This window comes from Musa acuminata, chromosome BXJ1-8 (assembly GCF_036884655.1).
Source record: "Musa acuminata AAA Group cultivar baxijiao chromosome BXJ1-8, Cavendish_Baxijiao_AAA, whole genome shotgun sequence".
Taxonomy (NCBI): Eukaryota; Viridiplantae; Streptophyta; class Magnoliopsida; order Zingiberales; family Musaceae; genus Musa; species Musa acuminata.
In genome coordinates this window covers 2099343-2111625 of record NC_088334.1, presented here as the reverse complement: position 1 = coordinate 2111625, position 12283 = coordinate 2099343, and the positions used below count along the sequence as shown (strand labels likewise).

The following is a 12283-nucleotide window of genomic DNA, read 5'->3' as shown; positions in this document are numbered from 1 at the left end:
ATCCTAGTATATCGGAGATCAGAAAGATCTTAGTTAATGCTTACACAGGTTGGACCGACCCAAGCAGACTTGCCTTCTCATGGAGATTGGAAACCGATCACCTTTCTTTTCAGAAGCATCCCTCTCGTCAACAGCCTAAACTCACCGAGAGAATTGAAAGCACAACTGCAAAAGAGTAAGAGTAGATGGCTAGTAATCCACATGAAGTAACAGCAAAGTGTTTGAAGCCACAATAGTACATTAGATCTTTTTGTTCTACATCTTCTACATATTAAATAGTTTAGAGATATGAACAGAAATGTTATGATGTTGAGTGCCAACAGTAGTGAACAATTTATATTTTTCCAAACTATGCAAGCGGATATCGTTGATCCCTCCTATGAAGCATATTTAGGGTCATCAACATGAACGTTTCCCATCGTGGACACCACTAAACGCAACTCATACATCATGTACAAGTAGCGGAAAGATATATCGTGTCAAAAGCAAAATGATCTGATACCCGTAGTTTGATAAAGAATTCCCAAATTAGGATGTTAGAATGTCCATTTAACTATTTGTTTGATAATCGTAGTCATACATACTCATCGAAAGAAAAAGATAAAAAAGCCCAATACAATAATAGTTGTATAACAGTGTGCTATAAGCAAGAAATCTGTCTCAAACAATAAAATTAGGAGAATCCAATATCATTTAATTACCATCCGAACAGGAAATCCTTTGTGGCACATAATTAACTCGATTTCCCATAATTTTGTTTATACACCTATGATTTTATTTTTACTCATATTTCTTAGCAACCAAACCAAGCCATCATCACCATTTTCATTATGCATCATTGTTTTGTGCCACAACCTTATGGCATTCTTCTGTCTTAGGACACAACCTTATGTCTTGATTAACGCCTACATCGACTCGACACAACCCGGAATTCTAATTAGCCTTGAGTAGTACATTCATAGAAAACCTCGATTTCGGTATATGTGAATCTAATTCATGCCACCAGAGATAAAAGCACTTAAAACGATGAAATGAGTTTGCCATATCACTACTAATGCGGCATTAACCATATCATCAAACAATTTAGCCTAATATCTTTCACCAAGCTTGTATAAGGAATAAAACCAGTTTTCGGATATTCTTACTTCAACAAGCGATGCTAAAAGCTCGTCCTCTGCGAGGTCTTTTGGATCAGCGAGAGGCTGTTCCTTCTCTTTCTCGTTCACCAATTTTGCCACAAGACCCAGTTTCGTCTTCTTCCTGTTCAAAGTCCTCACCTTTTTGTCCCGGACTTTCCACGTAGCTCCCTTTCTAAGGATGAGCTTCTCTGATTTCCAGCCCGGGTCACATCGGTCCTCGAACACGCCGACGAATCCAAGTCCTCCGCAGCTTCCTCCGGCTCTTCGTGGCATCCGCCACGCTGTTGTCTGCGCTGGAGGGCGGCGAGGTCGCCGGAGGGGGCACGGTAGCCGTCGATGCGGGAGGAGGCAGAAGAGATGCAGACCCTAGGGTTGGGCTGCTTCCGGGCGGCGCCCTTCTTGGCCTCGAGGGCTTGGACCACCGGCGACCCTCCCATGACGAAGCGCTCTGCGAGGGCGCCGCCCATCAGATCGAAAAGCCGCTGCTTTTTATCGACAACAGCGCCTGCCGAAGGCTGCGGATTGGCGGAGGACTCCGGAGGCGGCGGATCGGGGAACTCATTTTCGAGAGGAGGAGGAGAAGAGGACTCGATATAAGATGTGATTGATGTGTTGGAATCTATTATAAGTGCCTAATGGAACGTGTGACGTATCGTTAATCTATATAGCAATCTCTCTTATCAAATATAAATGCTCATCGCTAAATCAAATTAAATAGTCAAAATCAAAACTAACTTGGTCAAACCCTGAATAATTAAACATTGAAATTTAAAATCGAAAAAAGGAAATCCTAACAATATATATATATATATATATATATATATATGGTTTCTCGGCGGGGCGAGGGAACCCCCCCACACGTGATTGGTCTGCAGCAGCCACGTGACTCGGGTCGACCCAGTCCTGAGGCCCGCATCGCGTCAGAGCGCGCACGCTTCGGATCGGAAGAGACGATGAGTGGTGGCGAGCCGCCCAAAAAAGCACCGCCCGAGTCCCTCCCGCGCCCCTGACCAAGAACGACCCAGCCATGAGGCTCTTATACTCCTCGTCCCCCTTCTCTGGGATATCCCCCCTCTGCATTTGGCCTTGGTCTTGGAAAGCCGCCGCCGCGCCCGCGCCCAAGAAGATGGTGGCCATCACGAGAAGGGAAGAAGAGGTTACGGCGAAAAGCGAGGAGGATAAGTCCGACCTCGGGAGGCCGCCGCCGTTCAGGATCGGCGATGTCCGTGCGGCCATACCCAGCCATTGCTGGGTAAAGGACCCCTGGCGGTCCATGAGCTACGTCCTTCGCGACGTCGTCGTCATCGCCGCGCTCGCCGTCGCGGCCGGCTATCTCGACAGTTGGATCGTCTGGCTCATCTATTGGCTGGCCCAGGGCACCATGTTCTGGGCCGTCTTCGTTCTCGGACATGACTGGTATCGATCCACATTTGGTCGCTGCAAGGTGAGCAACACTAGATAGAATTCGGAATGGAGGAACTAACGATGGCTTCTACTGACAGTGGCCATGGGAGCTTCTCCGACAATGTGTGGCTGAACAATGCGGTGGGTCACTTGCTTCACTCCAGCATTCTGGTGCCATACCATGGATGGTAAGTTTTCGATTCGATTTAGTCTGCGATTCTTCGAGTTGGATCAATGGAGAAGGTGAATGTTTGCAGATATCATAATTTCTTGCCTTTTCCTTGTTTGTTGGTGCCGGGAGCAGGAGGATTAGCCATAGGACTCATCACCAGAACCATGGGAATGTCGAAAAGGATGAATCTTGGCTCCCGGTGAGTAGTTTCTTGCCTTTTTGTTCTTTCTAGTTCTTGTACCAGTTGGATGGTCTTTGATCATTCAAAGTCTCAGATAAATCCAGCTCCTGCTTTTGTTGTACTGGTTGGGAGTATTTTAGCTGTAAAATTGCGTACTCACAATCCTTTCTAGTTTGTGTAGGAGCTGGGTGGTCTTCACCTTGGCTTGATTCTCAAGCTCCATGATTGGCACTAAGCCATGGGTTGTCCAATTCAACTTATGAGAACTAGACTTGAACATTATACTTTCATTTCTAATATAAGCATTATTTTAGTTGGATGCTTAGGTAAAGAGTTTGTTCGAGTTCCTGGTGATTGGAGAAGTACTCATCAATATATAAACTCATCAACATTATTTGGCTAACTAGTAATTTGTCGGCTCGACATGATATTTCAATGTGTTCAAATGGATAGACACTGTAAACAAGTGATTGCTGGCTCATTTTAGAGAATAAACTTGAATCTAATTGTTTGATGCAAACTGGCTCAATTTATTCCTCCGAAACAGATTTCCGTTCTTGGTTTTCAATTTAGCTACACTCAGAGTTTCTGTTTTAATCTATTAAAAATTTTGTTTCTCATGAAGCTATTTAACACTGTGGCAGGAAAGGGATTAAGCAGTTGTTCCTTGTAATGCTACTTAACATGATTGTTCAACCATACTTTTGATTTTATTGAGACAATTACGGCTATAATATTTGATTTGTCTGAAAGGAGTTCATGATATGTGCTTTAAGAGGCAATGAACCCAATTCCCCTACAGAAGCTGCATGGTTTGGGAGCTGGTCAAGAGTGTTCTGCTTCTACCGTGCTAATTATTAATACAGAAGACTAGCTATCTCTCAAGACATCTTGATTTGTGAACAATGGAACCTAACTTAAGATTCATGTTTGAAGGACAGAAAACCAGACTTGTCGCTTAGTGGGCATCATGAAACATGCTGGAAATTTCAATAATGTTTTTCTATTTTGAGAATGTCCTTCTCACCGTAGATGAACAACCTTTAGTTTCTTTCAATGAACACTAATTCGAATAAATAGTTGGTGAAATTCCATGTCCAATTGCTTATTTCATTTGTTTGCAAGAACAACAATAACTCTTTCTTTCTTGCAGCTAACTGAGAAGACGTACAAGCAAATGAATCCAACCGGCCGAAAGATGAGGTTTACATTACCTTATCACTTGTTTGCATTCCCTGTCTATCTGGTGAGTTTGTGCATTCACCAAGAACAAAGCTCCTTTAATTGAATTTAGCAAATTCTAATTTAATTTCTTGTCTGCCATAATCCAAAAGTTGTGGAGAAGTCCTGGAAAAGAAGGTTCCCACTTCCTCCCGAGCAGCAGCTTGTTTCATCCAAATGAAGAACACGATGTTATCGTATCAACCGCGTGCTGGTCATCCATGATGGCCTTGCTTCTTTGTCTATCCTGGGTGTATGGTCCTGTTCCAGTGTTCAAACTCTACGGTGTACCCTACGCGGTGAGTATGTTCACAAAGAAATCAACCGTAACTCGTAAAAATTACTGATTGCATTATCATCTGATATACCTTCAATTCCTTGCATCAGATTTTCATAATGTGGCTAGATTTGGTCACGTACTTGCATCACCATGGTCACAGCGAAAAGCTCCCCTGGTACCGCGGAAAGGTAAGAAAATATTTCCTCATCTTATAACAAGATTCTGTATACATGTATATCAATCTATGAATTCAAGATACAGTAATAATTGTGATGGGGCAGTCAACAAGTAGCAAATTAAGTTTCTAAGTGGAATCCTCTACTGAAGTAACAACATTCATTAAAGCAATTGCTCACAATTGCCTAGGAAAAGACTCGGCCAGTGTAATCCCATAACTATAAAATTTCTATCATTGGAATGGAAAACTCTTTGAATCTTTGATAGGAGACCATGCCATCTGTTTCAAACTTGTTCACTTATAGGTTGTCAAGAACAGGACTGGTCATGTTTTGGTGTGTTGCTTCTCCATTCAACATGCTTCTCCCTGTTAATATTTAGGAATTTTGGCATCCATCTTCCATTTTGTATGGCCATAATAGCACACACCAATCTCCTTGTCGATCAACAACAACAAAACCATTCCGAAAACCTTGATGAAAAGTGAGGCTCTCAGTACTGTTCAGTTTAGAAATGCTTCCCATATATGCCTTGAAAGTTTTCATTCAGTGATTCTAGCAATTTTCCAATAGAAATTAAATGTGTTTGTTTCTCTATAAAATTGAGCCAAGTGCATGCGGACTTGTGAAATCATTTACTACCTACTCATATGGATGCTTTAAGAACACTTGACCATAGATCTTTTCATGCAACCGAAGAAGGATTCAAACTCGGGTTCCGTCCATTTCATGGTGGATAGGATGGGGACAGGGCATCCTCTTAGTTGATAGGACAGTGACAGGGTTACGATATGCACAGATGGAAAAGTTAGATACATCCAAAACCACCTCATAATTAGATTGTACAGTTCCTCTGTAGCTTAGCATGAACATTGTACAGTTCCTCTGTAGCAGGAACTACCACCACCGAACCACATTGTACTACTGTTCCTCCATAGCCTAATATGCAGAATGTTAGAGTTTGATTACAGAACCATATAATATTGGGTGAGACGAACCTGACAGAGTTAGGAATCAAACTGAAAGCTTTTGCTAAGACCTGACCTCACTGCTGCAACTTGCACTCACCTTGTGTGTCTTTGTAGGAATGGAGCTATCTGCGGGGAGGACTGACCACCCTCGACAGGGACTATGGGTGGATAAACAGCATCCACCACGACATCGGAACTCACGTCGTTCACCATCTCTTTCCTCAAATACCACACTACAATTTGGTAGAGGCGGTAAGTTCGCATTTCACCACTGGATCTGTCGTCATTGTCCGATTTCCTCTTACCTGTGACCATTCGTTTCAGACGCAGGCTGCTAAACCTGTGCTCGGGAAGTATTACCGAGAACCGGAGAAATCTGGGCCTCTTCCGCTCCACCTCTTCGGCATTCTACTCAGAAGCCTCAGAGTCGATCACTTCGTGAGCGACGAAGGAGATGTCGTCTACTACCAGTCCGACCCTCAGTTGTATGGCGATTGGCAGCACAAATCCAAGTGAAGTCTCCCGTGTCATTTATAGGATTACTAGATGCCAGAATTGTTCGTCTTTTAGATGCTTTACGCAAGTGATGGATGTCTGTCTTCCCATCCCTCCCCCCCCCCCCTCTGTCTTTTTTTCGAGTCTTCTGTACGGTGAATGCTGCAATCAAAGTTACATATTTATCTTCACACAAAACAGGATTGAGAACGCAGTGTGGTTTCTGTGTCGTGGGCCTCACTTCGATAGCCAATGGGACGACGCGGTACGTGGTGGGTCCCGCGCCGGACGCGCCAGAAGACACGTGGTCCCGACTTGCAAGCGTTATGCCTATCCCCAGCGGAGTAGCTGATCCTGCAGCGACGGGACTGCTCACCCCTTTCTTCCCTCTTCTTATCCTCCCCGCCTTCCTCTGTCGCTCCGAGGCGAATCCACGCAACTCCTCTCGGCACACACGCATTGGGGAAACGCCCCACTGCGAGGCTCGCTCTCTTCTCGTTTTCCCGACTGACACCCGACGGAGGTCTCAGTTTCACCCATTCCCATTCCTCCCTCGCTTTTCCCAACAGAAAAGGAATAGCCCAAAGGACTCTTATCTCGAATTGTTGATGTGAAACCCTAGCGGTCTTGGCGGTGTTCGATCGCTTTCTGGGAGGAAAGAGATCGGATCGGTGGTCGGGATGGGCAACTGCTGCCTGTCGCCGGAGGCCGTGGCCCGGGAGGATGTCAATACCCACTTCCCCGTAGCCCACCACGACCACGGCGGCTCCACCGGCAAGAACCACCACCACCACAACGGGGGCGGCGGCCACTCCAAGCGGATGATGGTGCTGAGCAGCGACGCCAGGTCGGTGGGCGGGATCGAGGAGAAGTACGTGCTCGACCGGGAGCTCGGCCGTGGGGAGTTCGGCGTCACCTACCTCTGCATGGACCGCGACACCAACGAGCTCTTCGCGTGCAAGTCGATCTCGAAGCGGAAGCTGCGGACGGCGGTGGACGTGGAGGATGTGCGACGCGAGGTGGCGATAATGCGGCACTTGCCGAAGAGCCCTAGCATCGTGAGCCTGAGGGAGGCGCGCGAGGACGACGGCGCGGTGCATTTGGTGATGGAGCTGTGCGAGGGCGGGGAGCTTTTCGACCGCATTGTGGCCAGGGGTCACTACTCGGAGCGTGCGGCGGCCGTCGTCGTGAGGACCATCGTCGAGGTTGTGCAGCAGTGTCATCGGCATGGGGTAATCCACCGTGACCTCAAGCCAGAGAACTTTTTGTTCGCAAACAAGAAGGAGAACTCGCCGTTGAAGGCGATTGACTTCGGGTTGTCGATATTCTTCAAGCCTGGTGAGTCCATTTCTTCGGTGGATCCGTGTGCTTAATGTAAGATGACGATCTCATAGTCAAAACCTACTTCTTGACTTGCATTTGTTGCATAAATTGCTTATACCTTGCAGAAAACTAAATCATTTCCGTATCAGAGCTAAATTGCTTCATAAATTCTGGTCTCACATGCTGCTACAGAAGAAACGTATGTAGTGATGTTGATTTCTAGAATTTTAAATTTGCCAGGATATCCTATATGTAGGATGCCTAATGGGATGACACCAAGAAAATTGTCCATAGCACAATAGAAAAGGGCTGTTTGATGCATGAGGCTCTGCAAATGCAGGATCTACAATTTATAATAATAGTAACAATAAAAGAAACCTATTGAAACTTTCGTGATAACCATTTCAGTTGATTCGCATCTTTCTTTTTTATGTTCATTCCGTGGAGTCAGGGTTGAATGAGCTGCTTATTGCACATTTCCATAACATTCTGGCTATTCCTTTTCTTTTGTAAGAAACTTTGATGCTGAAGAGTGTATCCTTCTTGGTTGCACCCAACCAATTATCCTTGGTTGTAAGGTAGGTGTATCCTTAGAATCTAAACCATTGACCCTGATGATTGCTAGCAATACTAGTTAAGAATTTTAACCTTTTACCACATGATGCTCTGTTTGAGCTGAGAAGTTTTTTGGTTGATATAAGTATGAACTTTTCTTTTATAAGTGGGCATAAAAAAATGAAACAAATATTTACATGCTTCCTTTTCATTTGTTAACTTCTTTCATGTGATAATTAGTTTGTATTTTTCCCATTCTAGGGGAAAGGTTTTCTGAGATTGTTGGAAGCCCATATTACATGGCTCCTGAAGTACTAAAACGTAATTATGGCCCAGAAATTGATATTTGGAGTGCTGGAGTTATTCTCTACATCCTACTGTGCGGGGTTCCCCCATTTTGGGCTGGTAAACTTCAAATTAGTTGATCTGCATTGTGTCATTAAAATATTATTAAGACTTCATTCTGCCACTTTCTTCAGCTATTATAATCTTCCGGCCTTTGTTAAGTAAATTTTGTTAGCCTTTGTTAAGTAAATTTTGTTAGCTCTTGTTAGTTCTGCAGATAGATTTTCTGTATAAAAAGGAATACACTGTGTCTAAATTGCAGAAACCGAACAGGGAGTTGCACAAGCCATTCTTCGGGGGATTATAGATTTCAAACGCGAACCATGGCCTTGCATCTCAGAAGGTGCTAAGAAATTGGTCCGGCAGATGTTGGAACCTGACCCCAATCTTCGTTTAACTGCAAAGCAAGTTCTTGGTATAATACATTGTCTTCCTTTCTCATTCACTAGTGAAGCCATTTTCCATTTGCTAGAAGAGCTTGTTAAATTTTAATTTCAATTTGCAAGATAATTCATCAGTTCATTGTCAGTTGATTCATCTTATTACAACTGAATATTTTTGGCTTTTAGATTCTTCATCGAATAATCTAAATTGACAAGCTAGGGTCTACAAACGATGGTAAATTGAGCTGTATAAATATCCTGATTATTACCAATAACTTAGAAGGTTAACGGTAATTACACAAGCTACAGACTTATGTTTAGTCTTTTAAGTGGCATGTTTCAAGTTTCTACGACTTGTTGGACAAACTTCATTAATCATATATGTAACAGACCAAGATCAGGTGCAATTCTTGCTATTTGTCAAAACTGTGAAAATGGGGCTCGACACAAAAAAATCCAAGATTTGACTATTGCTAGCCAGTCTCATACTGGTCATTGCATGGCACAGTAGGATAATATTTTAAATAATTATGATGCCAGCCTGTTTCGTATCATCATATCCAGCTGGTAGTGGTTTTAAAACTTGAAGCATAATGACATTCCCTCTTTTCACTGGATTTCAAAGTTGAAGCTCATGTAGAATAAATAACAAATGAACTTTATAGGTATGTTATGCTGCTGAAGATTTATTAATTTTGCAAAGGATTAGCTTTTGTTTACTTTGGTGTGATCCTTTTCTATTGTCCTTACATTACTGCATTCGTCTTCTTTTGTCAAAGATAATATCTCTGAACAGTCATCTCTCTGAACTTTTCTTGTGGATTTTAAGTTTCTATACGACAAGCCATGCTAATGTCTGTTCATAAATGCTATTGCATTTACATATTTAGTAGTTATAGTATGAAATTATGGTCATACGCAACTGTTGTTTAGTAAAAATATTAGTGATTATGATTGTGGTAACACTATACTTTTGTTATGTGACCACAATAGAATGTCTGGCGTAATCGTCTGCTGAGACTTTGAGATAATATGCATTAGCTGGAATGCTTGTCTATCATTTTTGTAACTTGATGCTTAGTTTGAATATTCTTAATTTTAAGTCCCTCATTTTCCTTTTTGTCCAGAATATGATGTTGAACCGGTGCTTATATAGTTGATTTTTCTTGTAGAGCATCCTTGGCTTCAGAATGCAAAGAAAGCTCCAAATGTACCCCTTGGTGATGTTGTCAAGTCAAGACTCAAACAGTTTTCAAGGATGAATAGATTCAAAAGGAGAGCTTTGAGGGTTCGTTGCAAAATGTTCTCTAGTTAACTATTTTAAATATTTTTGACATTTTGAGTATATGTTTATTTTGATCAACTATCAATTAGGTTATTGCTGATCACTTGTCTACTGAAGAAGTTGAAGATATTAAAGAGATGTTCAGGATGATGGACACCGATAATGATGGCATTGTTTCTCACGATGAACTTAAAGCTGGGCTTGCTAAGTTTGGTTCACACCTTGTGGAGTCTGAAGTGCAGATGCTAATTGAAGCTGTAAGTGAATTGTCCACATATATATACATGAATTCCTATGCTCCATATATTTTAAGTTCACTTATATAAGAAACACCTGTTTGAAACCTTATAAGTTTTGATGAGAGCTTGTCCCCTTTTTCTCTATTCCTATGCTTGGAATTTTAATTTTGGAAGGTCTTGACCGAACTGTTTATGTGCTAACTAATTGCCATATGGAAGCTTAAACCTAGTGGCAGAACCTTTAGTTTGAGCATTTTTATAGTAATTGTGATCTAACCAATCTTATTAGCTTAAAGAGTAAACTTCAAAAATCCTGTGGATCCTGTAGTTCTTGGGATTCCCTGAAGGATATATTTTTGAACAACTTGAGCTGCACTCAACCTCATAAATAGGGACTAGTCTGTAAGTGGACTGGCTCAACTGATTTGTCTAACTTGGCCTGGATCCTGTAGTTCTTGGGATTCCCTGAAGAAGATATTTTTGAACAACCTGATCTGGGCTCGGCCTCGTAAGTAGGGACTAGCCTGTAAGTGGCCTGGGCTCAACCTCAGGACTGAAGAGTTGTACCGTATGGAGGAATAATTTATAAGTTAGTTAAGTTTTCAAATTTCGTTGCTAATTTTGCTTAGTTAGGGTGACAGGAGCTTCAATATTAGTAAATTGCTTCCATCCAATTGATGCTTAGTTCCTGTACAAAGTGTGTCGCATCACTCTTACCATTTTAAGAAAGGTTCCTTGGAAAGTCAATTACCAAACATCTTGTGCATCTAGCTTCATATTAATTTCAAAGATCAGCAAAAGGTTCAGTGAGGAAGGCAAATGGGAATATAGTAATTTTTTGTAATCTCTTCAAATTTCTTGAGAGATTTTTGGGTGACTTTTTTTGTGTCAGTGGTAGATTGAGTATACACTTATGTTCAAGGTTATTTAGGTCTAAATTCAGCCTTACATGGTCTGGAAATTGATATTGGTGGAAGTGGCTCTCATGTAATTCTTTAAGATGCATGAATCTTTTTTAGTGTTTTCCGTAAACATCAGGGCTGGCTTATCACGACAAAGTTCTTGGTGATGAGCAGCATTGAATTTTTCCAAAAGCAAAGTCAGTACTTAGGATCAAAGAGAATGAATTGGATTCCAGGAGTTGCTGAGACATTTGTAATTGTTCAAAAAATTGAAGAATCTTCAGCAGAATCATGGATCTTTACAAGGAAATGATGTCATAGGGGTTTGTGTATACTATGCACCAAGTAGATTGATTGATTTTGTTTCATCTGATAATCTTCTTGCTTGAGAGAGAAAAAATACGACAGAACCTAATCATTTCAACTTGCCACACAGGTTGACACCAATGGGAAAGGTACCCTGGATTATGGAGAATTCGTAGCTGTATCTCTTCATTTACAAAGAATGGCGAACGACGAGCATCTCAGAAGGGCCTTCTCCTATTTTGACAAAGATGGGAATGGCTTCATTGAACCCGAGGAGCTTCGTGAGGCCTTAGCCGAAGATGGAGCTCCTGATAGCACGGATGTGGCAGATGATATCTTAAAAGAAGTTGACAGCGACAAGGTAAGCCGTCCGTTCCAACTCCGGAATGTCATGTCTTTGTCATCTCCATCACCAACAAGCTAGGGTGGGCTTTTATGTGATTGTAGGACGGGCGAATCAGCTATGACGAATTTGTCGCAATGATGAAGACTGGGACAGATTGGAGGAAGGCTTCACGGCACTACTCCAGAGGAAGATTCAACAGTCTGAGTGTCCGACTAATGAAGGATGGGTCCTTAAACTCGAGTAAAAATTGAACTAATTGCCAGAGTTATTGCTTATCCGAACAATCCTGATGATTTAGGATCGGCTCCAGGTCGACCCTCAGATTTCGACCATCACGATAGGCGATCAATGTTGCATGGTTGCCGTGCCACTGTCTCATACAACATGTTGTATTTGCTGTCACATAATGTACCAGAATGTGTTTTAGGATTAGGGGGATTAGTTCATCTAGTGCTGCAAGAGAGATTTATCTTTTGAAGGAAATGGACATGATAACTAGGGAAAACTGTCAGCTGGAAGAACAGAACATCCAATGTTATTTATCATGATTACAAGCTTAT

General features: G+C 42.3%; 2 protein-coding genes across 2 annotated transcripts; both read left to right on the top strand.

Moving 5' to 3' along the window:
• Positions 1–2069: 2069 nt before the first annotated feature.
• LOC135680592 (fatty acid desaturase DES3-like) lies at positions 2070–6248 on the top strand. The gene is made up of 8 exons (XM_065194628.1): positions 2070–2555; positions 2642–2731; positions 2848–2914; positions 4050–4142; positions 4231–4416; positions 4505–4585; positions 5659–5796; positions 5869–6248. Exons 1-8 carry the CDS (start codon positions 2167–2169, stop codon positions 6058–6060), a joined length of 1236 nt encoding a protein of 411 aa, XP_065050700.1. The 5' UTR covers positions 2070–2166; the 3' UTR covers positions 6061–6248.
• Positions 6249–6434: 186 nt separating this feature from the next.
• On the top strand, positions 6435–12282 carry LOC135680591 (calcium-dependent protein kinase 3-like). Its single transcript, XM_065194627.1, has 7 exons — positions 6435–7377; positions 8179–8322; positions 8525–8677; positions 9818–9933; positions 10020–10187; positions 11508–11738; positions 11825–12282. Exons 1-7 carry the CDS (start codon positions 6720–6722, stop codon positions 11972–11974), a joined length of 1620 nt encoding a protein of 539 aa, XP_065050699.1. The 5' UTR covers positions 6435–6719; the 3' UTR covers positions 11975–12282.
• The last annotated feature ends 1 nt before the right edge of the window (position 12283 follows it).